The sequence below is a fragment of the Colossoma macropomum genome, unplaced genomic scaffold, assembly GCF_904425465.1.
Source record: "Colossoma macropomum unplaced genomic scaffold, Colossoma_macropomum, whole genome shotgun sequence".
NCBI lineage: Eukaryota > Metazoa > Chordata > Actinopteri > Characiformes > Serrasalmidae > Colossoma > Colossoma macropomum.
The window spans coordinates 36981625-37009189 of record NW_023494791.1 but is presented as its reverse complement, the minus strand read 5'-3'; the positions used below and the strand labels follow the sequence as shown (position 1 = coordinate 37009189).

General features: G+C 38.3%; 1 protein-coding gene across 1 annotated transcript; it reads left to right on the top strand.

Annotated features, from left to right (window-relative positions):
• The first annotated feature begins 128 nt into the window (after positions 1-128).
• On the top strand, positions 129-27565 carry abcg2d (ATP-binding cassette, sub-family G (WHITE), member 2d). The gene is made up of 16 exons (XM_036573505.1): positions 129-229; positions 3125-3359; positions 7262-7321; positions 8053-8167; positions 8504-8656; positions 9717-9874; positions 10494-10645; positions 10900-11001; positions 12173-12423; positions 18998-19080; positions 21324-21413; positions 22425-22549; positions 22699-22853; positions 24441-24530; positions 26076-26158; positions 27160-27565. Exons 2-16 carry the CDS (start codon positions 3148-3150, stop codon positions 27305-27307), a joined length of 1977 nt encoding a protein of 658 aa, XP_036429398.1. The 5' UTR covers positions 129-229; positions 3125-3147; the 3' UTR covers positions 27308-27565.

Sequence of the window (27565 nt, the reverse complement as noted above, 5' to 3'; positions counted from 1 at the left end):
GTCATTTAGATGCTTTAAGCGATCTAACAGATGTTGCATAGCCGGTTCACTACCTTGTGTAATCTTGGATGCTATTTGCATGTGCACTCTGCCCTCCCACTGCATGTTATCCAGTGCTGATTCCTCTATAAAAGCATCAGTGCTGGAGGAGTCTGTGTTAACTTCAAAACCCTGGAGGAAAGAGGAAGTGGCCTCAAAGCAGCGGTCAAAAATCATAATAAGGGGAAAGGTGAGTCTTCACTGTCTTTACAATTTTTGGTACTATACACATGGTTAGTTAGTTGTAGTAGGCAGGCATAGGCCAAATATTTTAGGAGCCATTAATAACTTGGGCATTTTCTTTTACTTTTCCATTTTGACGTAACATTTTAATGCAACATCCATGGTTCCACCTTTTTAATTCAAACATGCTTTTATCACCTTTCAGCATCTTTGCATGGTTTTGCTCTCTGTGAAGTGTTATGATTTCAAATGAAATCCAGTACAATGTGTAGAATACATTGAAATGCAGTGCATACTTGGTTATGTTTTTCATTGAAGTTTTTTTTGGGGTGTAATAATTAAAAAGTGAAAATAAATCAAATGATTAGGTGCTTTTTAATAAGCTGCACAATATATGTGCCACCAGAGAACCTCTATCTGTGGAGAAAACCCACTCTTAATTCTTATAAGATTTTTAATTTTAGCTGGTGTGAGAGCCCAGAATAAACAGGGCCTCATGGAGCTGTTGCACAGTACTCTTATCTGTAAAAAAAAATTAAATGCTTACTGTCCACTTTAATCGATTAGGCAGGACAATTTCTGTGTACTCAAATAAGTGAAAGTGGACAATGTAAATGCACTGCTGAATTAAAGCTGCACTATGCAAGATTTGGGGATTTTGAGACCTCTCTGCTGGAAATGGCTAATTTAACACAATGCACAAAAGAACGTTTTGTTTTGGATCTCAGTGAGTGGATGAATCTGATGACTGTGAGCACTTTGAGAAAGTATTGAAAGAGAACTCAGTCAAAACCTCATGAAGGACATGAAGGATGTGAGTGAATGATCTACTGTTGTCATCATATCTTCATCAGTGTAATGATTGGCATTTGAGACCTAAACGTCGAGCCGGACCTTCTTTTTGAGCCTGTGCATGTGATGATAATATGTAATGATGTATGACGTGGTCTGAAAAACTCTTACCAAATCTGACCCGACACTTAAATTACCATTTCAGGATTTACAGGCTCGCAGCAGCGCATGCTTATCATGTTTTAGCATGTTTTTTTTCTCCTGATGCAATAATGCTACTTCTTTTACATTTAACAAAAAAAGCCTTACAAAGTCTCACATTAAGCTGCTTTAACTAGCTAACAACTACCTCAAACCATGTCCGAACAGCAAGCAGGTGTTGAAATGTAATATCACATTGAGTCGCAAAGCCTTCAACATTTCTACATTGGAAGTCGAACCGTGAAAAAAACAACAAATAAAATAGCTGCTTTTCTTGTGGAGCTGTGCGGCTGTGGTTTTGGGTCATTGATTAAATGGAGTGTATAACAGGTTATGTTTTATCTCTAAATAACATACACTGTAAAAAATGGCTCATCAGATGAGCCTAAAAAAATGACTTCATGTAGTAACAAGTGATTGAACTAGTTGTATTCCACTAAAAAAAATATACTGAAAGTCGTTCATTCAAAGTATTTATTTATGTTTAATAAAACTAGTTAATTTACTTGTTACCACATGAAGTACTTTTTTAGGTTGATCTGACGAGCCATTTTTTACAGTGTAGTTAAAACAACATCATGGTGGTGGGCAGCTCGGCTGTGTCCAGAGGCATAGCGAAGGGCTGGCTGGGGTGGCCAGGGTCATCCAGGGTCAACAGTAAGCATAGCCATCCTTCTGGCCACCTCAGTTATGGAAAGTGAGAATATCAGCCATCATCAATAAAGCAGTTATTAGACAAAGTTATTCTACCAATTAGTTTTAAGAGTCTGATGAATCTGAATTTAACTATTAACATATCTTGCTGTCATAGGCTAATTTTGCAGAGCAAACAGGTGAGTGAGTGCATGCTGGGTGCTGCTCTGTGAGCCACATTATGAAGTAGGCTATGCAATGGCTATAATTGTTCATCATGCTACCATTTACATCACTTTTTACAGCTGAATACATGCATGTGCTATAGGCCAGATTCCATCCGTGGAATATGTTTGTGCTAAAGCAAGGTCAGCCTTTTCCCTCATCACATTCCTTTATACAGTGCTATCTGCTTTCTGATCATTACCAATGACTCACGTATAACCTGTGGAGCAGTTGTCTCCAACCCTGGTCCTGCAGAGCTACCTTCCTGCAGAGATTAGTTTTAACCTGTCTCCGATAAGCCCCGCCCCTTACTTATTCTAATACATCTGAACCAACCAATCAGGGACTTGGGAAGAGGTTGAGTAGCTGGAGCAGGTGTGGCAAATTGTGGTTAGAACTAGACTCTGCAGGAAGGTAGATCTCCAGGACCAGGGTTGGAGACCACTGCTGTAGGTAGTTCAGCCTAAATTAAACTTCTATGGCTTGTCTATGTGATTTTTTATCTTAACGTTATACACTTTGTACTGAATGTAATTTTGGCATTTCATCACACACTCTCAGCCTCTGTCCTAGTGTGGGACATCTCATGATGCTCCTTTTTTGAATTCCCCTAATTGAATAGGCCATTGCGACTGGAGCTCGCTCCAAATTTTTGATCTAGCAGAAGTCCAGAATGGAAAGCATGCCTCTGCCTATATTTGCAATTGAAGGGCACAAAGCAGCTCCACTGTAATAGGATGAAGTTCAGTGGGTTCATATTTTGCCTTGAGTCATCAAAGAAATACATCCTAGGCACACAAACAAAGCATCTCTCTGATGGCTCCACTTCAAATGACCAACATCAGCTTTTATGTCTGTTGTGCAGTAGCTAGTTCAGCATTGTGATTCATGAATGTACCCAGTGTTTTGTTGTTGACAAAAATATAGAGATAAATAATTCAGTCACGGTTGCTGTCAGTGCTTTTCCTCGTGTAATATGGTTATTATGTACTGACGTATTGGTCTAGTCTGAGTGGTTGTGTATCGTACCCATTAGTCTTCATGCACACAGGGTCAAAGCCTCATCCTCAGAAGATGGAAGGCCGAGTGAATCATGGCAACATTGAAATGATGGAAGAGATGGGCCAAAACGGGACAGTAGGGTCAGTGGTCATCACAACGGAGACCACCAAACAGAAACATGGAGCCACCGTCAGCTTCCACAACATCCAGTACAGCGTGAAGATGAAGAGCGGGCCGGTCTGTAAGAGGAAGGTCCTCACAAAAGACATCCTGCAGGACCTCAAGTGAGTTTCTGCTTGTCACTTAATCCAGACCTGATGCTTGTTTATGTCAAAAGTTGTTTATAAATGTGTGAAAAAAGTGTGGAAGTTTCAAAAATGTTTTATAGTTAATTTATTAATATCCATACCTAAGAAGACATTTTTCAAATTCTATTAGTAGTTATTGATTTTTGTAACAAAATAATAGAAACCCCAAATTTAATGTTTGTATCAAAGTTATGTTATCTGTTAGATGTTCGTCCGAATTATAACTACACTCATCACTTTCAAAATCTGTAGCATTCTGAATTTAGTTGTTGATCAAGTTAAGTCAGTTTGGCAGCAGCTAATCCAACACAGCGTATTTACTGAAATGTAGAAAGTTTTTTCCCCAAATGTTCCATTGGTGTGCAGTGCTGTTCTCTTGCTCATGGTATTTTAAAGCCTTCACACTCTTTGTTAATAGCAATCCTTTACATAGACCAGTTTAACATACAGTGGGCTCCACAAGTCTGAGACAACAGATTTTAAAACTTTAAGTTTTAAAATTGTAAAAGTTATGACAGTTATGAAAAGTTATGAATTTCAAGATTCACTCTTTCTAGATCACTATTCATATTAAAGGCCTCTGTACAAAAAGGTATGATTTTTTTTTTTTTGCTAGCTCGAGTGTATGCTGTTATTAAAGAAAAAGAGGGACATACCACCAAAAACGGGAATTTCCAAAAAAAGGAATTCTGACATTCATGAAAATTTTAAAGATTCTACATTTCATTCAAATTGTTTTGCAATGTTATGTAAATTGTGGTGAAAAACATGCATTAAATTTGAAAAAAATTGAAGTAGGAGTATTTTCACTAGAGGTCTCAGACTCTAGTCTCTATTATAACGTCATTGTTAGCTTAATTTCTTCAAGAAAAAAACAAAAAACAAACAAAAAAAAAACATTTTGTACAAAGGGAGCATTGTTTCCAAATAGGGTCACTGTGGCTTAGACACTTTAAAGGTTGTGTTCAAATATATTGAATATTTGTATTTTCATGCTTTGTGATATATAAAGTGTGTAAGAGATGTGTTATTAACATATCCCTGTTTTCTATGGAAAGAGCTCTTAGGCGTCATTATCATTATATTTTTCATTCGTTATGCTTGTTTATTGGATGTTTTAATAATAAATAAAATGGTTTATTGATTATAGCTGCATTTTTACTCCACCTTGCCTAATAACACCCCTTTCACCATGTTAAAACCATTGTAACTTATAATGCTTATTGCTTTATTACCCATGTGCATGAAGATTTATGTTTGTAATATCCATCAATTTTGCTTATAACCAAACTCTTACTGATTTTAATGCATAATTACTCTTGAATAATTGAACAGTTAAGAGCAGTTTGATGTGAAGTGCTCTGTTCTAGTGCAACTTTTTAAAATCCATGCCTGGTGGAGAGGTACATGAAGGGCGTTCTAAGGCAAAATAGTCCCCAGTAGAAATGTATTTTTTCAGATTTACCACTATTTTACCATAATCAGCATTACATATACAAACTCAGAAGACATGTAAAGGTTCACTGGTTGAGTAAAATAGTAAATAAAATATTTGTGTTGTAGACACTGTTCCTGGTTCCTGTCAGAGTTAGTTTCTCTGCAATTAACCATTTCGGATGAAACCTCACTGAAAGATTTTGTTTACATCTCAGCGATTGAATTATGCTGAAATTTTGAAACATTAGTGGAATTCCCCTTTAACATATACTTTCATAAAGCTTATAAATCTTTAAAAAGGCACTGAGGATTAAAAGAACATATTCAGTTCAAAAATGATAAAAACTTAGCAAAGTTAAGAAATTGTGACGCAAGACTTTTGCAAATCCCTATTATTTTCTGAAATAGCGTTAAACACACTTGACATTTCCCAGGGGCGAATGTGCAATTTCACACACGTTTTTGGACCTTCCGTCAGTAGTGTTAATTATTTGATATTAGGCATGGTTTCCTGCATATAATCTCTCCTGATACAGGACAGCATAGGCTGCCAGGATACAATTAAATGCAGTTCCATGCCACAGTTCATCTTTCTTATAGGATTCAGGGTTCAGCTCTCATTTTCATTCAGACTGAAGTATAGGATTTATATAGAGTGCAAGTCAAAAGTTTGATCATACCTTTTTGAAGCCAGATGTTTATGTTATCTGTATAGTTACTGTTAGCAGATCACAACCAAATAAATTACATTAAAATTCTGATTTGAAAAGTAAAGCCTTTAAGTGAAAATGGTCAGAAAGACCAGGAGGATTTAAAGACGGGGGAAATCATGAGTGATATCAGGACTAATAAGCTAGTTAGAGTAGTATCGGTATCAGCCAATACCTAACGAGCATGTATCAGTATCGAAAGGGAAAAAGTGTTATCAGTGCATCCCTAATTAAAAGCACTGCAATCCTTGTTCAGCTCATCCGCCCAGAAAGTAAAAAATAATTGCTTGCTTCCTCAAATTCCAGCCGTATTCTGTCAAAATTCTGTTTTAATTTCTCAATTTGATGTTCAAATAATCACTTACTTTCTCAGCGAGTTTCATCATTTATCATTATTTTGTCCTACTAAGTCAAGATCTTGAGAAAATGAGTTATTCATACATATTTTCAACCTAACAAGTCAACCTGAAACAGATGGATGAACAGAATGTTCTTCTCTTATCTGGTGGAAACAGGCTTTTTTTAAAAAACAAAAGCATGTAAGCCAAACAGGTGATTACATCATGCTGCTCATGTGTTTGCACCCCTATCAGTACAACTTGTCTGCAGATTGTTGGCAACCAGCGCCTGCCTTAGTAAATCTGCCCCAGTGTCTCAACAGTGAATGTAGTCCTATAGAGTGTGATGTAAAAGATCATAAACTGATCCAGGATCAGCATTCTTACTATGAGAATATGATAAATATGGGCTCTTGTGCACAGCAAACCTCACCCAACACATCATTTGCCTTATTACTGCAGCTAATGGGTTGAATGAGGCGTGTTGCATGTAATAACACTCAAAATAGACTAATATGCAGGAACCAATGGAATGCAGCAGGGCTCAGTGAATTCTCTCATTGGCTCTCCTTTACTCTGAGAGCTGTGCGTGACTTGGCATCCTGACTCACCAGGACAGATTCCATACAGTCTTTACACACCTAAAACAAGTAGGTGAAGAGCCATGACTGCTCTGGCCTGGTGCAGCTGTTGGATAATGTGTTTACACTGTGGAATGTGGAACAAAACAAAACTGTATGAGGTGATTTTATCTAAATGTGTGTGGCTGTGCTGAAGGGCTAGAGGACCTGTTTTGGTTTACTCTAGATTCATCCAGTTACAATCAAAATTAAATGCAAATTTATAAACTTTTTCCTAGTATTATAGACTTATAGACATATATTTCATACACAGTGCCAGAAACCACATAAGTACATCTATTTGTGATTACTTTAAGGGGAATTTTAAAAATTTCAGTTAAGATGTAAACAAAGTCATTCAAAGTGGTTTGATGTGAAACAGTTCATTTCATACTGTCCAAAACCATCAGTGGGACAAACTAAATGAACAAACTTCAGGCACCTGATTGGCTACTTTTGAGGGATTTTTTTTTTTTTTTGCCAATTTAAAATCAAGTCAAGCCAAGGTGTCATTCTCAGCATTTAACTTCTTCCACCTCTAAGATGTTTTGATTTTGTAACTTTTATTTGGGCTTATGTGCCCCGCCAGCTGATAAAATTCAGTTGTCCCTTACTCAGTGGTCTCAGGAATGCCCTCTACTCTGTTGAAGCAACCAGAAAATAATAATGCAGGTTGTCAGCATTTGAAGTGTTTTTGATGGAACACAATTTGAGAGATTCCTCTCAGAATGAGAGAAACAACAATGGTCTGTTTTTGTCCCCTCTTTTCACAGTGGAATCATGAGACCTGGGCTAAATGCTATTTTAGGCCCTACAGGAAGCGGCAAGTCTTCGTGAGTACATTTTCAAACCTCTGCTTTTTTGACTTGAGGTATATTTACCTCAAGTCCAACAGATGTAATTCACATTCTGGTCTTTTTGGATAACCCCTATAGACTTCTCATTTCTCATTGGTTAATTTCCTTCTTTTTATTGCCGGATTCACTTTGTATATTTGTTCATAATTCTTATAACTCTTATTGCTGTGTTGTTGTTTTGCTATGCGGTGCTGACCAAGGAGGACGGATGAGGTTGAAGCCTTGAGAGGAGTCTTGGTTCCTCTCCAGGTTTCTTCCTCATACTTTTGGAGTTTTTGCTTTCTACTGTCTGATCAAATTCGAATTGAATTGAATAGCCTTGGGTTTTAATATTGTAGCTAAATAGACGATCTAGATTTGGACAAATTTGTCCTGGAGTTTATTATCCTCTTGCTATGTTTATAAAAAGACCCTTTATGTTAGCTGACGCAACAGAACTGGCGGTTAGCGCTCTCTTCCAAGTGCGTTCAGCTGTTAGTGGCAGTTTGGTGGCTGGCGTCACATGACTCGAAGGAAGCTGGTGTTTACCTTCGCCCTCCTAGCACTGGTGGTATGTGATTGGGGGAGTCCTAACTAGTGGGTGCAATTGGTTGTGACTAAACTGGGGAGGAAATTGGAACCCCCACCCCCAATAAAAAGCCCCTTTAGAAACCACTGGAAAATATCATTCCACTGTATAGTTGTTATTGTTGATGTGTCTTTGTCAGGTTTCTGGACGTGCTTGCAGCCAGGAAGGACCCCTCAGGTCTGTCTGGTGAAGTCCTGATCGATGGTGCTTCACAACCACCCAATTTCAAATGTCTTTCTGGCTACGTTGTACAGGTACAGTGATGCACAACACTTTTCTATGACTTTGTCCTAGTTTAATAGGTTAAATAGGCTGAACATCTCACAATCCACTTTTACTTTACTTCTTACTTGGTGCTTCCACTCACTGGCTACTTTATGAGCTCCACATACTTTAGATCCACTATACAGGTGTATAATTACAGTCTGTAGCCCTGCACAGTTTGTCAGCCACCATCTACCCCAGGGATGGGCAGCACTGATCATGAATGGCCACAGTCCAGCATAGTTTCCTGCATAAGAGGGTGTCTCCTAAAGTGTCCGTTGCATTGTATTGTATTGAGTGCAATGTATGTTTGTGTGTGTGTTCAGGATGATGTGGTGATGGGTACTCTGACAGTAAGGGAGAATCTGTGTTTCTCAGCTGCGCTGCGTCTCTCCTCCTCCGTGAGCCAGAAGGAGAAGGAGGCCAGAGTTAACCACCTCATCGCTGAGCTGGGCCTCAGCAAAGTGGCCGATGCACGGGTACGCACACGCACATAAGGATTAAACTGCGGTTTAGGAAGGTGTATGAGGACGTGTCGAATTTAGGTACCTTATTAGTGACATGTTTATCTGGCTGTGCACCATGACACTACTGAAAAGAGTGAAAATGTGTGGTCATGACTCAAAATAGGCAGAACATAAGAGGGTGTGCCACTTCACAAAGTCATATCAATGTGTAGCGCCAGTATGTACATCTACAGTTCTGTGAAAGTGGTCAGAGACAGTCTTTCATTTATTCAATTTTTTAGTGAAAATGATCTTAGTGTTATTCATTGTTATTAATTTTTTCAGCACTAAAACATACATTTAACAGAAGCCTGAATGACTAAATATAATAACATTTTTTCAGTATATATTGTGTCCAACCTTTGCCTTTATTACAGCTCCCATTCTTTTTGAGAGAAATCTGCAGGGAAATATTTTTCCACACCTCCAAATTTCAGTCTTAGACGTTTGTTACATTTTCTGCTTCTCACCATCCAAGTAATCCCAAATACATTCATTGATGCTTAGGTCTGTTGTGGTCAGTTCATTGTTCGGAGAACACCAGCAACTTCTTTGTTTTCTCAGTAACAGCTTCTTGACAGCTACACATCCTTTCAGACCCATAGTGTTGAGTTGTCTTCTCACAGTGGAAGGATGGACAGAAACAACTTTTGTGTTTTGTTTTTATTTTGAGATCTGAAAGTGTTACAGGTGGTTGGTGAATGTCATTTTCTCTTCTATTAATTTTTTTGAACTCCAGTTTTGGAAACTTCTCACAAAAAACTGTGCTAGTAATGATATTGAATTCCATCAATGTACAAAAGCTCTCTGCTACCTGCTGTTTACAACCAGGGTGCTGGAACTTACATTACTAGAGTTATGAAGGCTGAATATGTAGAATACCCTGCAGAATGTACTTATGTAATATCAAACTATTAACTACTGCCTTGAATATTCAACAGCAATCAGAAACAAAAATACCATTAAATAATATTAGTAAAGAAATGTTTTATTATTACACATCCTCACATGGTGATATCTTTTGGTTGTTCAGGTGGGAACTCAGCTGATTCGGGGAGTCTCTGGAGGAGAGCGGAAGAGAACAAACATCGGTATGGAGCTGATCATTGACCCGTCTGTGCTGTTCTTGGATGAGCCAACCACCGGCCTGGATGCAAGCACAGCCAACTCTGTGCTGCATCTACTTAAACGGTCAGCAAACTGCTTCTTCTAACCCAGTAGGGTTAAACTGGGTTCCCTCCAGCCCACAGCTCTGCAGACTTTGTCTTTCAGCCTAATTAAACACGCTCATCAGCAAATGTTAAGGCCTTCTGGAGTTGAATTATAGTATTTAAATAATGACATTGTTTATCTCTGTGGAGCTGTGTCCCAGAAGGAACCCAGTTTGACACAACTGCCCCAACCAGTCTGGACAGGCAAGCAACCTACTGAACTATTCATAAAAGGAGCTAGTATATTCTAAACGGATTGTCACATAAGGCACAAAACGTACATTTATATAATATGAGTTAAGCTCGGCAACTGAGAATCCGAAATTATGCACTAAAATTAGCAGAAAATGTGTTAACTTTTTCACTTATTTTCAATAAAAAAAAATTTAATTTGACCACTTTTCTCCCTCAGTTTTATTTCCCAGTTACAATGGTGACCCCCTGTACTGCATATTTCCACTGTAAACTATAATTGTGCAGACAAGAATTTGGCTCTCAGTTGTAAAAAAGCACATAATCTTATCCATTTGATTGCACATGGTATAGAGATTTGGTTAGCTAAGTAGTTACTGGTTTCTTTTCCTTTTCCTTCTCTTTAGAATGGGCAATAATGGGCGTACTATTATCATGTCCATCCACCAGCCACGCTACTCCATCTACCGGCTCTTTGACAGCCTCACACTGCTGGTCAGCGGCAAACAGGTTTACCATGGGCCGGCCCGGAAGGCTCTGGACTACTTTGCCAACATCGGTACTTAGTACATGTACACAGAAGCACAAACACACCACAACGATAGCTCATGAGAAACATTAAATTATTCAGAATTACATTTTTTTTCATATTTTGATATTGCTTGCCTTCATTTTTATATGAGTGAGTTTTAAGTAACACTAGACAACAAATGTCACTTGAGTATCTCTGAGGTGAAAGTGAACCATTTGCAAACAGTTGACTTCCAAGCCTCTCCCAAGTTTATAATGTTTGATTTTGATATGATGTCCCAGGTTATGCCTGTGAAGCCCATAATAACCCAGCGGATTTCTTCCTGGATGTGATTAATGGAGACTCTGTGGCTGTTACTATGGCCAAGTTGCAGAATGCCGAAGGTATTTGTTTACAGTTACCTAACAATTAGCTCAAAGCAATTTGCCCTCTCTTAATGATTCCTAAAAAAGAACACCATGCTGGCACAAGGATTTAAGGGCCATGTTAAAATAATGTCAACAAATCTGTGGGCCAGCTACGTTTTTATTTCATTTTGCCACAACCTGAACTGGACATTGTTTATTCAAAACATGCCAAAACTGCAACAGCAAAATAGGCACTGAACCATTCAAAAATAATTTCAAATAAAAACAAATTGTTTTATATAAAACAATAGACTACATTAGCTACAGATAACCGTCAAACCTCTTTAAATGTCCCCTGGAAACACATCTTTTAAACCTGCCTATTTGCTTGACCTAGCTACCTGGCGTCTTTTCTTTTCGTGGTGTAGCCGCTCCCCCATAGATTGTTGTTGGGGGAGGAGGGCCGGAGCACACCTTGCATTGAAGTGCATGCCTGGCATTGTAGTGCAATGCATGTTGAAATGGGCCAATATTAATAGAAAATGAAAATAATTTTGCAGGCCAGATAGGATTGTGTGACAGGCCTTGTGTTTGACACATGGACTCTACAGAGAATACGCTTCTGCACAATTTAATGCTAAATTACTATTTATTTGCTGTATTTAACATATAGGGGGAAAAAAAAAACATAAAATGTGGCCTGTGCAAAAGTTATGGCACATTTTATATTTTAGTTTTTCCAGTATGTTAAACTTAGCAAACAAATAGAAATTGTGAACTAAAATTTGCAGAAAAATGTTATATTTAATGTGTTCTTCGTAGAGGATGTGTTAACTTATTTTCACTGAGAATCAACTAAATATTTCATCTGATCAGGGATGTCTAAACTTGAAACATACAAAACATACCTGCTACAGAAGAACATGGCTACAGAATCCTGAACGGCAGCCCATACTTATCAACTTATTACATCTTGACTTAGATATGACCGTTAAAAACCCAATCGTAATGAAGTGGCAATTCTTTTTTGAGCTTTTGAAGTTACCGTACTTATGACGTTTTCTGATTTTTAGTCATCTTGTAGACTTGTTTGAAAAGATGGTTCTCTTTTTCAACTGATCCTAGATCAGCAGAGAGTTTATATTTATGGTAGACGTGATTATTGAGTTGGCGTAGAGGACTAAGTGTGGGGTATTGTTATTTTCAGATATAGAGTTTGAGGAGTCTGGAGACGCGAGGCAGAGCATTGAAGAGCGTCTAGTGGAGCAGTACAGGAACAGCAGCTATGCTCAAGACACCAAGGCTGAACTACAGCGCATCATCCAGGGCAAAGAGTACAGCGTCAGGCCCAAGTCTCGCACCATCACCTACAACAGTGGCTTCTGCCATCAGTTTAAATGGGTTTTGAAAAGAACTTTCCGCAACCTGATGCTGAACCCTCAGTCTTCTGTTGCACAGGTAAAGTACACTTTAGGAGCTTTGACATATATTGTGCTTGGCATATTGTCGCTGTCCCAAAAAAAAAAAAAGTGAATTTGAATTTGAATTTTCTACACCATTTGAACCAGCCAGCTATCCTTAAAATGTCTTGATGACTGGAGCAATAGAAATGCTCCAAAATGACTAGGAATACATCTTTTTTATATTAACTTGCATTAAAAGTTGGGACTATTTTTTACCTTTTCCTGTAAAGTTACTTTTTTGGACAGCAACGATGAGCTTAATTGCTTAATATACCCGATGGGGATGAGCTGATATACATTTTCAGATTCAATGTGATTTTTGATTCTAGGTTTTAATTTGTTTTTCAATATCATATGTGTTACTGTCTTCTACAGAGCTCTAATTGTACGCTACACAGATTAGCTTGGGTGAGGAAAATGTAAATTTTATTTCAAAAGAGAAAACTGCAGTGTGATGTATTCATGTGCAAGTAAGGCAACTACACTATAAACAATACAAAAAAATCTCATTTCAAACCTCGTATTGGAGAACAGGGAGGGCTTTGGTTTGTCTTAGCTTCTAAAACTCCTCATAGCACTTTTGGTTCTATGGATGGATGGATGGAAAAAAAACATAAATTAGAGTAAAATATGAGAAAATAGGAATAGAAGTATATCTATTAGCATATTTACATAATATATAAGACAGATTGCTGTATTTACATGAGAGCAGGTATTGCACTAAATGGTATACAGCTTGGCTGAACTCTGTGGTGGTGGCACGGTGGCGCAGTGGGTAGCGCTGTCGCCTCGCAGCAAGAAGGGCCTGGGTTCGATTCCCGGCCGGGTGACCAGGGTCGTTTCTGTGTGGAGTTTGCCTGTTCTCCCCGTGTCTGCGTGGGTTTCCTCCGGGTACTCCGGTTTCCTCCCACAGTCCCAAAACATGCAGTCAGGCCGATTGGACGTACTAAATTGCATTGCCCCTAGGTGTGAATGTGTATGTCTGTCTTTCTGTCTGCCCTGCGATGGACTGGCGACCTGTCCAGGGTGTATCCTGCCTTCCGCCCAATGACAGCTGGGATAGGCTCCAGCACCCCACCGCGACCCAGAAGGATAAGCGGTTTAGATGATGGATGGATGGATGTGTTGTGGTGTTAATTGTGAAATAAAAAGTGAGTTTTGTTACCTTAATAATGTAATGAGAGCTCAAAAGGCTGCAGTGACAGTAAGTTGGGGGTTAGGGGAGTTTCACGGTTCCATCTTCCAACCCAACAACATAGACCATAGACGTTTACATCATGGTTTCGGTCTTGGTTTCAGAATCATTACACCCTATTTTACACCTTTTACACACGATGTCCATATTTGACTATTACAAGTGGCAATAGTGCAGAAATCTACTCCTTACTCACAAAACAACTATGGGGATACGTTATAACAGTGAGTGGAGTATGCAAGAATTTATTAAGGTACTTTTGTAAAGGATTAAAAAAAAAATTTTGGTCATTTATTTTTCTCAAATTTGGAGCAGCACCTGAAAAAAAACACTTATGCTACACCTAATACTAATAACCTAAACACATGACACTGTGTAACACTTTCAGATGATGTAAGATAAAGTCACATTCGTGTTGACAGTTAAAGTTTTAAAGTTAACCTACATGTAGGGGTACATGTAAGAAATGTCAGTGGGCCTAGTATTCTTAGGTCAGTATCCCCTACATTGTGTTGTGTAGTACAATCTGTCCCATCCTGGTCAGTCGCGACCTTGCTAGATTTTTTCTACAGGTGTGTTTAAACTAGAGAAACCCCTGTTTTAGATTATTCACTCTTAAAATGGTCTTCAAGGGTTCTTTAGTAAAGAAAACTATTCTGTAAAGAGCCATGAACACTCAAAGAACCCTTTGCATGATTAAAGGGTTCTTTACATCATGAAAGACTTCTTCAGAACATGCTGTAGATGGTTCTGTATAGAACCTTTTTGAAAAGGATTCCTTATAGCAACCAAAAGGGTTCTCCTATTGTTACAATGTTAAGCTTCTAGCAATAGAAGAACCCTTTTGGGTGCGATATAGAAATTTTTTCAAACAGCTTCTATATAGAACCACTACAGCACGTTCTTCATCAATCTGAGAAACTCTTTCATGATGCAAAGAACCCTTTAATCATGCAAAGGTTTTTTTGGAGTGTTCATGGTTCTTTACAGAATTGTTTTCTTTACTAAAGAACCCTTGAAAAACCATCTTTTTAAATAATGTTCCAGACCATAACAGAACATTTGACCGTCACTCACTGTTTTAAAACTGCAGGTCAGGAGGTTGTTGGCAGTGCACCTTTCTCATTGGTGAAAAAGAGGGTTATGACTTACCCCATGTACAACCCTTCCTGGTTTATAGTTTTACGTTTTGATGGACTGTTTCATTCTGATAATGCATTGAAACTGTTACACCTTTTAATGCTAAATTACAGTGGTGGACGAAGTACACAAACCATGTACTTGAGTTAAAGTAGAGATACCCAAGGTAAAATATTACTCCAGTAAAAGTAGAAGTCCTCTCTTTAGGCCTCCACTTGAGTAAAAGTACAAAAGTATTTGCCTTCAAATGTGCTTAAGTATCGAAAGTAAAAGTACTAAAAGATTAATTATGACTTTAATGTCCTATTACCATTTTTGTAAGATGACTCTTGCTTCATTAACTCATTTTAGGTGAAAATACTTCAGTGTCACTCTTGGTAAACCAATCCTTTTTTTAATAGAATGTCATTAATTAGTCTGTAAATAATGTCTATTAAAATGATCATAAGCACAAAACACTGAAGACAAACAATTTCCATTAGGTAGAGCCAAGTGGCCATGAAATATGTTTTTGCAAACAAGCAAAGTTTCAGTTTAAGATTTATTTGCAACTTAGTTACAAGTTTAAGTTTAATAAAAAGTTTAAACACAGTTTCACAAATGAGTTTTCCTTTATTATATTGCATCTGTAGGTCTCTGTTCATAAACATAAACTAGCAAAAACAAATTTACTATAAAATGAAATAGTGTATGTATAAATTCAGAAAAGAAGACACGTCAGTCACAACTGTATATGTGTACATATTTCTATATTGTGGTTTATTTACACAAAGTTAGGTTAGAGTCAGGTGTTTCTTCCATCATTTATGTTGAATAGGCACTCCCAAAATTTTACACTGCTGCCCTGACGTTGAACCGTCTGCTTGCACTGGGTAGGTATGTACAACAGGTCTAAACAAGCTCAAAACAAAGTGCGCGCTGTACCCTGATTGGTGTGCTGTTTCGCGCTTCTTTCGTTTTGACCTGTTACACACATAAACCAAAAGGAACGACAGATTTCGTATAATGTAGTGAAGTAAAACGTAAGATATTTGAAGTAAAATTAGACAGTTTTGAACCCCAGTCAAGATAAACTGAGTGCTAATTTTTGAGTGTTTTTGAAGTTACTATGTTTTGCATTTGTCATATTGGATTGGTAGAAAAATCAGTGATATCTTGATTTTTTTGTCTTTATCAATAGATTGTAGGATGGCTGTTGTTTGTAGCTGGAGCTTCTTTTTCGATGTTGATCTGGGCCCAGTTTTACTAAAGTATCTTAATGTTAATATCATCTTAACTTGTATAGAAAGTGTTGAGTGTGATGCCCACTCTACCATTTAAGTGTCAGTAGTAATTCAGCAGCAGAAAAACATCCTGATGGGGTCTTTCATAGAGCAACATCTTAGGCCGCACTTATTGGAACCCCGCCTGCTGCCTTCAGTACCTGCTGTCGCCATCCTAGCTTTTCTGAGGAATGGATTACTCTGTTTGGGTCCAAACACGGAGACATGTTGTACCTCTTTCATCCTTCTCCAAAAGCAGAGGAAAAAAGGAAATATATCTGTGGGATAGTGTGGCTAGCCAAAGACCTTATGAGAGGACTTTCCTCACATCTTAAGTCCGCTCTCGTTTCCTCCTCCAATCCACATTCCCTCGTCTTCCTCACAGAGACTTTACATGCTCATTAGCCACCAAATGCCATCAGAGAAACCTCACTTTAAGAATTATTAACAGCTAATTGGCCCCAAATAATTTAAGCTAATCCCTCGAGGGCCAGCTATGCTAAGCGGATTTAGCGACTGTTGTGGCCTTACTCTCGTCTCCTTTGGTCAGTAACTGCATTGATATCATAGGTGCCAATGGGAGGGAAAAGGTGGGTGGGGTGGTGGTGGATAAAGCTGGAAGGAGTTTGGCAGTGCCGGCCAGGCCATCACCTGACCGCATGGCTTAGCCCCAGAGTGCCGCTTTTACAGGAAGGGCGAAAGGGATTGAGGGAAGAGTGGCTCCTCAGCCCCGATTGGCTATGTTTTCTTAGCCTTTCACCCTGGGAACGGATTTTATGCCAGGCAGACACCTGTCAACATCCATGAGTCCTCAGAAGGTTACTGCCCCAAACTCACCCTGTCTCTCCCCCTCATTCTCATACTCGCACACTTCAACTGGAACCTGCTGGTCTGAATTCTCACACTGTAGGTCCCATAAAATATGACGATAGCTTGCTATGGTTACACACATTTGTAAAACATGGACATTCCAGATAGTTTGAAAAGAAAAATGCTAATGGTTCACTAAAGGCTAGTGATAGAAGAGCAGATTTCTTTACAGTGGTGGTGATAGGAACCAGAGGTCATGATGTCTACAACACAAAAAATGTGTTAACTATCCAAAATGACCATTAAACCTACACTTGTCTTCTGTGTTTTTATGTGTCAATAATGGTAAAATAGTGGTAAATCTGAAAAAATGTTTTCTTTGGGGCTATTTTGTCTTAGAATGCCTCACATTGATCAACCCCATTTCCGAAAAAGTTGGGACGCTGTGCAAAATGTAAATAAAAATATGCAATGATATGCAAATTGAGTAAACCATATTTAAAGGAAAATACTACAAAGATAACATTCAAATGTTGAAACTGAGAAATTTTATTGTTTTTTTTTGATTTTGAAAATGCCCATTTTGAATTTGATACCAACAACACATTCCAAAAAAGTTGGGACGGGGGCACGTTTACCACTGTGTTTCATCAACTCTGCTTTTAACAACACCCTGTAAGCATTTGGGAACCGAGGAGGACCAATTGCTGTAGTTTTGAAAGTGAAATGTTTTCACGTTCTTGTTTGATGCAGGACTTCAGCTGCTCAACATTTTGGGGTCTCCTTTGTCATATTTTTCATTTCATAATGTGCCAAATGTTTTCAGTGGTGACAGGTCTGGACTGCAGGCAGGTAAGTTTAGCGCCCGGACTCTTTTAATACAGAGCAATGCTGTTGTAATACATGCAGAATGTGGTTTGGCATTGTCTTGCTGAAATAGTCAAGGCCTTCCCTGAAAAAGACGTCTTCTGAATGGCAGCATATGTTGCCAAAACGTGTATATATTGTTCTGCATTAATGGTGCCTTCACAGATGTGCACATCACCCATGCCATGTGCACTAATGCACCTCTATACAATCATGAACACTAGCTTTTGAACTGTCGGACCACAGGACACTTTTCCACTCTCCCTGAGTCCATTTTAAATAAGCTCGGGCCCAGAGAAGGTGGCAGCATTTCTGGATCCTGTTTATATTTGGTATCTTCTTTGCGTTTTTTCTTTGAGTTTTAATTAGCATTTGTGGATGCAGCGATGAACTGTATTCACAGATAGTGGTTTTCAGAAGTGTTTTTGAGCCCATGCAGTGATTTCCACTACACAATCATGTCTTGTTATTCTTGAATTGTTGCACTATTTGCCCATGCAGGCTTTCACAGTGGTGAACCAGCCCCCCGCCAGTCTTTACTTCTGAAAGACTCAGCCTCTCTGGGATGCTTTGTTATACCCTGTCAATCAACCACCAGGTGTTTTTTTTAGCATTACACAAACATATACAAACTTTACCAGCCTTTTGTTGCCCCCGTCCCAAATTTTTTGGAACATGTTGTTGGCATCAAATTCAAAATAGGCAGATATTTTTAAAAAAAATATATAAGTTTGATATGTTGTCTTTGTAGTAATTTCAATAAATATAGGGTTTAAATGATTTGCACAACATTGCAATATGTTTTTATTTACATTTTGCACAGCGTCCCAACTTTTTTTGGAAATGGGGTTGTACATTTTTAGCCAATATTTTATCTTAAAACAATTCTAAAACAATTTTTAGGCATTAAGGAGTACATTCATAGCCATTTCATACTATTTCTGTCAGATAACTTTGACAGATGCATTGAATTCTTCAGACTTCTGGTTCCTATCACCACCATTGTGAACAGTCCTGCCTCTGTAAGTTTCCCTAGAATGGAGAGAAACACATCAAATCTTTATGATTTACTGTTTATATCTTGATTCAATTGTGCAGACATTTTGCAAAATGTGTGGAACTCCTCTTTAAAGAACCTACATTACGTATACCAGGTGAATAACCAAGAACCATTTAGGAACCTTTATCATGTTGCAAAATAACTGCTAATTATCAGTTTAACTGACTAAATTGTTTTCTATTAAGGAGTTCTTTCCATTATAAACCTTTACACTGACCTTCTACCCATCTTACAGCTTGGAGTCACTGTCTTCCTGGCCCTCATTGTTGGTGCCATCTTCTTTAAAGTGAAGGACAACCAGAGTGGAATACAGAACAGGTGAGTTTGGTCACTGTCACACCAGCAATGACCTTTATCCCCTACAGTTACTGCATAATTGAGGTGCAGTCAGATGCAAAAGTGTGGGCGCCCCTGGTCAAATTAGGTTTGTTGATGTTCTAAGTGGAAAAAAGTGAACACATCCTAACACGCTTCATTTTAATGCACAGTTACTGTTTATTTTACATATTTTAACATACATAACACATTAGGAATGAAAAAAATAAAATAAAATAAATAAAACATAATATCTGGCCCATGCAAAAGTTATGGAGCATTTTATGTTTTGCATTTGATTTTTTCCAGTATGTTAAGCAGTAAATAAATAGAAAGTGTGTAGTAAAATTTAGTGAGTTCTCTGTAGAGGATGTGTTTGACTGGGGGGAAACACAAATATGCACTAAAAGGCCTGACTGAACTTCCGTGACTGGATTGGGAACTTGCTGTATAAAACAGACTGCCATTAGGAAAAAGCACTTGAATTATACAGACATCTTCATATTCAGTTCATTTTTCATCATAACTCTGCATATCGCTGTTGTCTGAACAAAACCTTCTATCTCCAAAATGGTAACTTTACAGGAGAAGGAAAAACATACTTTACTTTTAATGTAAGTCAATGGAACCAGAGTTTTTCCCAAGTATTTTTGGGCCATTTCTTTTGGACCATTCGTCATGAAATTTACACACAATGTAAAGGACAACAGGTACTTTCAAATTATGTCAGAAACTGAAAAACAAAACAAAAATGGAGATGCAAGGTTTTGTTCCAACAGTAGTGATATACAATATTCAGCATTTCTACCCTTGTATAGTGCTTTAAACACAATATTCGCTGCATGCTATTCTTTGGCCTAATATTAACAAGCATCTGGCTGAAAGCAGCTGTGTAGTGCAGCACAGTACTAAGGGCACCAAGATGAATGGACTCCTCTGTTTGAGGTGTTCTAATCAGAATAACACGTGGACAGTGCTTGGTGGCTGGCCTGGCCTAAGCCTCATCACATTATGTACATTATTTTACATAGCCTCTTACGGGTCAGCACCCTGCGCACTGGACCGTACGTTTAACGCACATCTCAGACATTCTCCCCAGCTCTGTTCTTATGTGTCATGCATGAACAGCTTTGAGCAGACGGATTTCATGGCATTAGGCTGTAACGAGTGACCTTATGTGTGAGCTGAAGTGAGAAAAACCCATGTAGCCTTTCGTTTTAAGGACCCGTTGGCTGGTCTACACTTGAAATGCTCACTCTCATAACTATGTAACCTACATATTGATTTTTTAGTAGTTACTGAATAATTTATAGTTGTTACTCACTAATAATGTAATAATGGATTTAGGTCAGTATAAATGTTAAACCTGTTTAAGTGGGTCACTGTTACATCAAAGTGCATAAATCGCAGGGAAAATGTGGACACAGATTAATACCTGAATAATAATTATTTTAAGATGATATTAATTAATAATAGTTTTCATAACTTTATCGTTAGTTGTAGAAGGCAGGGGTGTAGGAACTCTGAACATTAAAATAGTTTAACTGTGTTTGAGTTAATATCTGTAACAGAGTAAATTACATTATTTGTGATACCACATCACAAATGCATTTGGCAGTGATTAACCCCCTTAAATGGCCTGGGCCCACCGGTGGGCCCAAAGTAAAATTATCCACTTCTATAACCTGAGAATGGCTCAGGTTGCATTGATCCCCCTAGAGTAACTGAATAGTAAGCTTTAGTATGTAATAAGCCTGGGATTCTATGACAATAAGTATTGTGTTCATGTTCAGGGCAAGTTCTCTCAGCATTTCCAACACCTAGATGAATGTCTTGCATACATGGACACCAAGAAGCAAGCAGTTAGCCTATTAAGATAGCTAGGCAATAGCTACATGTTTATTCTCATCAGTCTCTCATCAGAGTTTAAATGCTTTTACTGAGCTTTGAGTTGACCAGTAAGTTTATTGGCTTTTGTTACTGAAGCCTGGACTTTTAATAACACGGCTGCCATGTTGAGAGTTCCTATTTATATTGAAGCAGTGAACCGTCTCGTTATAATGCCTCTGTTCTCAGGTACGGTTAATTTGGTTCTCTCACGCTCCTGGTTAAAGGTTCTGAAGACTTGCTTAACTCGATGGTGGCTTTTCTAATTATGTTAAGTCAAAGTCCTTTGCATGTACGGTATGTTGTACATCTGCATAACCACTGATAGACAGGCATGTCTAATATCTTTCTCCTGGCAGGTTTGGTGCTCTGTTCTTCATCACAACCAATCAGTGTTTCAACACTATCTCAGCCGCAGAGCTCTTCATCACAGAGAGGAAACTCTTCATGTATGTATCTCTCAGTTTATTTTTATTCGTCAGTTGGCTAATAGCAAAAGGCCTTCGGGGCTGGATTCATGATAATATGTTCTTAACTTCAGACTTAAAAGAGGATTCCGCTGATTTTTCTCAATTTCTGCATAATTCAGTGGTCGATATGTAAATCATTCAGTCATAAGTCACAAGTCATTCGGATTGTTTTTTTGTGTGAAATGGTTTGTTGAGAAACTTATATTTCTTTACAGTGGTTGTGATAGGAACCAGGAGTCAGGATGTCTACAATGCAAATGTGGCCATTTTGTTTACTATCCAAAACCACCAGTGAACCTACACATGTCCTCTGAGTGTTTATATGTAATTTTGATGATGGTACAAAGTTTTCTTTGGGGAATATTTTGCCTTAGAACACCCTTCATGTATCCCTCCACCACAAATCAATGAATACATTTGGACTAAAGCATCACAAAACAAACTCAGGCAAAGCAATGTCTCAGACATCAGGCAGTGAATTCATAACCATTTCATATAATAACTTTCTGGGAGGGAGCTTTTAGAGGCAGACGTCTGGTTCCTGTCACCACCACTGTGAATAATTTCTCTAGAACAGAGCATTTCATACTAAACCACTCTGACATTGTTGACATCTTACCCATTTAATTATGTAGAAATTTTGGTTGAGTTCCCCTTCAAAAACAAAATTGTTATTCTTCAAAAAACGAAGAATGTTTACGTTTTCTTTCTCACCTTTTATCTCACAAACGTGTAAAGAACAGGTGATGTACTCCATAGGATAACCTGCAAATAGCCTACTTAAGAAAAAATAATACTTCATTATATATGGACATGAACAATGTTTTAAAATTGAGAGCTGCATTTGAGAACATTCTTATTAATGTTTTAGTTCTTTCTCCTGGTTTGGATTTTTGATGGAACCTCATTTATATGTTCAGGAGAGGATGCTGCCATTCTCATTTCTGTTGATTTAAGAAAGGCTCAGTAGTGTGAAATCTCTCTATACAGACATGAGTACACCAGCGGCTACTACAGAGTCTCTGTCTACTTTCTGACTAAGATCCTCTCTGACATCATCACCATGCGCACAATTCCTGCTGTACTCTTCACCTGCATCTCCTATTTTATGATTGGTAAGCGATGGAGCCGATGTACATCTTTTATTTTTGGACCCTGCCAGCCAGTCTTAAGTGCTAAAGCAAAAACGTGTTACTTATTAAAGTATTACTGCATGTATTTACACTGTGTGTGTGTGTGTGTGTGTGTGTGTGTGTGTGTGTAGGATTTAAGCAGACGGCAGCAGCATTCTTCATCTTCATGTTTACAGTGACCCTGGTGGCATGCACAGCCACAGCTATGACCATGGCCATCTCCGCTGACCAGTCTGTGGTGGCCGTGGCGAACATCTTCATGACCATCACCTTCGTCTTTATGATGGTAAGTTAGAAATGTTAAGATGTGTAACTAGACTTACTTTTGATCTAGTTTTTGTTATTTAAAATGACTGCTAGGAAAGGAGGCTGCAACAGTTGTTTTACCACAATTAAGGAGTGTTGTTGTGTAAATTTGTTCCCTGTTTCTTTCACAGTCTCGTTTGCTTATTGCTTTTTTTTTTAATCCACCTTATTTTTCACATGATCGCTATATTTCAAGATTATGGACGAAATATGCAGTTGGGGAATTGTGTTTATTTCTGTGTAGCACACAGAAAATGCTTATTTGTTTACATTTTATGTCCCATTAAATTTAATAAGCAGAGCTTCAAAGGACATGTGAACACAGTTTCATAATCACTGCTGGAAAAAGCCCAGTCGTTACTGTTGAAATCTGTGCGCACAGAATTCAACCAGATTAACCAGAATAATTACTGGTCGAACATCACTGGTTGATACTAACAGACTCTCTTCAGACCCAGAGTGGTTTACGCTTTATATTGCCTGTAACTGAAAGTATTCTGCCTTTACTAGAGTAGGCAGAGCAGCTCAACAGAAGGCTATCGGGCTAACGCTCAGATAATAAAAGACAAACTTTGTGTGGAAGCAGCCGGAGAAAGACTTACTTACAAACGGAGACATACAAAGTAAAGAACATTACTTACATGTCTGTTACAAGCGTAAAATGTCTCTATTTAAAGTAGAGTTGATATCAAAATCCAACATAATGCTGAGCTAACCCTGCTAGCTTGGAGCTAACATACTGTTTGAGGAGCATTATCTTAGCACTAGTTTTTTTTTTGTTTTTTAAAAAGGGAATTAACAGACTTTTGCATTGCTATGTACTTGGATTGCTTTATGGTTTTATGCCTCGGTGCTCTCTAGTGCCAGTGTTTGATTTGTCCATTTTGGGCTACTGTAGAAACATGGTGGCGCAACATGGCGGCCTTTGTTGGAAGAATACCCGCTCCCTATGTAGATATAAAAGGGCTCATTCTAAGCTAACGAAACACAACAATTTGTAGTTACACGTGCTGAAACATGGTTTTGTAAACTATATTCCATTTCTGCTAATAGATCCCTCTAAATCTTGCACACTGCACCCTTAAGCATTACAGTAGTAAAGACTGTGTACATTTTCATTTTTCTTCATGTTTTTATCATGTTAGAATGTTGTTAGGGTTTAATAAATATACACTTTGTAGGTAGTTCTGTCCATAAGCCACTCAAAGCATCATGAGGCTTAGGAAAAAGGTGGATATGATATGTTCTATGCCAACCAGCATAAGCATCAAGATTATTCCATTAACAGCACAATGGTTTGTAATAACTTGCCACATTATATATTGAGTATTTTACAATGGCTTTGAAAGTAGCTCAACTTGTAGCTTTATAACTGTCTGGTTTTTAAATTCACTTAATATTTATTATTATCACATTAATGTTGAATATTCTAGAGATCAATAAACATAACCACAACCATAGTGCATTCTTTTACCCCACATGCTTATGGAGGTTGTTATTTGTCCTTCATTAAGGCAATTATAGAGGATGTACTGTTTGTCTAACTGTAAGAAACTGACGATTGTAGATTTTCTCTGGTCTGCTGGTGAATCTGGAGACTGTGGTGGCCTGGCTCAACTGGCTCAAGTACTTCAGTATCCCACGCTATGGACTTACAGTAAGAATCACTCTTAGTTGTAATGTAAAGGAAAATGTCACTTCCAACTTCATATTTTCATATCTGCCAAGGAGCTGAAATTATTTCCTGATAAAAGCCATACGATTGCCTGCTTCGGATCAAAACTAGGATATGAGTTTTTTTGCCTTGGAAGCTCCACAGAGGTTGAAAAATATTCTTCTCAAGACCTAATCAGTCACATATAATGCAAATATGAGTGAAATTCCATTTATGTATGTAAATAAACTCAGCTCAGCAACATACAGAGAGTTAGTTAACATTTTGTGTTCTTTTATTTCCAGTCAAAACAGCCACTAAATACAAGTTATTCATTTCTCAGGAGATATTTCTGAGAAGAATAGATATAAGCTAACCCACATGCATAAAGAAGGCGGAAACTTAAAGGAAAATACATGATACAAAAGGACTTTCCACAGCATTATTTTAAAAAATACAAAGAAAATGGGGCTCCTAACAACCATGCAAAACCTGGCAAACATCCAAAACTGTCACCATCAGATAAACAGCACTCAAGCTTTCATTTTTGGGCAATAGGAGAAAATCAAGCTCCTCTCTTGCGTCAGAACTGAAAAAATCCACAGGTGTTTCTGTCCATCCTTCCACTGTGAGAAGACAACTCAGCGCTATGGGTCTGAAAGGATGTGTCGCTGACAAGAAGCTGTTAATGAGAAAAGAAAATGACAAAAAAGAATAACAAAGAAGCTGCTGGTGTTTTCACAGTAGTGGACCGACCACAGAGTCCAGACCTCAACGTCACTGAATGTTTTTGGGATCACTTGGATTTTGAGAAGCAGAAAATGCTAAGACTGAACTTTGGCGGTGTGGGAAAATATCCCTGCAGATTTCTTTGAAAAACTGAAAGCAAATCTCCTGAAAAGAATGGAATCTGTAATAAAAAATGTAAAAAAAATAGATGTTTTTAGATTTAGATTTAGTTGCCGAGGCTGCTGCTTTTATTTCAAACGCTGAAAAATAAACTTTTTTTCTTGACTGGAAATAAAGGGTAGTCTCTGACTTTTGGACAGTATTGTAGATGCACTTTGTAGGTGTACAGTTACTGACTGTAGCCAGTCTGTTAGTTCGACAAACATAAAATCCAGGTAATAGCAGTCCACTGATAAAAGGCAAGAGGATGGCTTATACAAATTGTGCTGAAAAGAGCTATAGTCCCTAAAATCTACAAGGTTTACCAACAAGCTGCACAATGAGTGTCTATAGAGTGGCGAGGAAGTGTGAGTGTTATGCTTTATTGGGATTAACAAACAATGCCATGCAAGCCAACCAGAGAAAACCAAACATTAGAACTAGGAAAACCAGACTACGAATCCAGGCTAAACAAAAGAACATCAACACACAGGACAAGGCTCAGGAAAACACACAGACACAGAGAAACACAGGGGCCATAGATACATGTGACAACAAGGCAGGCCATTGGAGGAGACAGGGTGAAGCCAGTTCAGGACAGGGTTCTCTGATTGTCACAATTATGGCATGCAGAGTGATATGTCTGTTCTCTTTGTACAGGCTTTGGAGATAAATGAATTTGTGGGACTGAACTTCTGCAAAAACCTCACAGCTGAACTAGCCAACTACACACAGGGGATCACGTACGTAGACCACACACACACATGCACAGTGATTAAAGTGTGCTGTGGTGGTTTGGTGCTTCTGTTAAAATACAGTAGAGTCAGTTTAGTTTGCCTGTTGCTGACACTGCACATAAAATGTGGATCTAGTGCCACCTACTGGTGTCATCCTTTTCCACACATGGAAAATAATTTATATATTTTCTTTGTCTTGATTAGGAAGTATATAGAGAAGAACATGGCTTAAATCTGGTGTTGTATTATGTCAGTTAATGACCACGTACACTGTGTCAGAAAGTATCTGGACACCGTTTCTAATCAGTGACTACCGCCATGCAGTGCTTGCTGATACAGGCATAGAAAAGCATTGCTTTGGAGAAGTCACATATGAACCTAATGTCATCCTGCCCAATGCCAGATGTCAGCTAGAGGGGTGTAAAGCCCCCCCCCCAGCAATGGGCTGTGGAGCAGTGCAACTGTTTTCTGGAGTAATGGTGCTCCATCCAATACCTTTGGGATGAGCTGGAGTGGTGTTTGTTATCCAGAACTGATCATCCAACATCAGTACCTGACCTCACTAATGCAATCTAATCCTCACAGCAATGTTCCAACCTTTAGTATAAAGCCTTCCCAGAAGAGTAGATGCTGTTACTGCAGCAAAGGAGGAAAATCTCTCTGTTAATACCCCTGATTTCAGAAGAAACATTGGCTGAGTAGATATCTACAAACTTTTGGACTTAGTAGTGTAGCTGTGAAAATTAGGGGTGTGCAATATAACAATATATTATCATTATGGTTATGAATTACATTACAGTACACTTGTATGAGGATGTCAGTACTTCTAGAACACTGAACAACTTTATATAAGATCATATTCACTACTGTATTTTATGTATCATAAGAAACAGATTTCGATTTGCGCTGAATGTATTTTACAACAAATGCATCGTGAAAATGTCTTCAAGTATCATGATATTACGTCTGCCGTATCACCCACCCTTATCCATAATTCTTTGGTGCAGGTGTACAGGCGAACAGCATCTGACATCCCAGGGAATCGATTACTCCACCTGGGGTTTATGGCAGAACCACGTGGCCCTGATCATTATGACCATCCTTTTCCTCATCATCGCCTACATCAAGCTCAGATTCATCCGCAAGTTCTCATGAGTGTTCCGCTTGGTGTGTCTTTAATGTGACCTCCTGGACAGTCATTGCCCTATGCATGTGATCTAGGCTGGACCAGTTAGGTGAGCTTGTTGGGGGTGGACTAAAAAAATGCACTGAGCTCCTCCAGAATATTTGCACATCTTGATGCAAAAGCAATCCAGAGTGCAAAAATCATCAGTGTTATTCTTTCCCTCGAAAAATGAATTAAATGAGATGCTTCTGTATAAGAGTTTCAACCTACTTTCAATCTGTAACAAT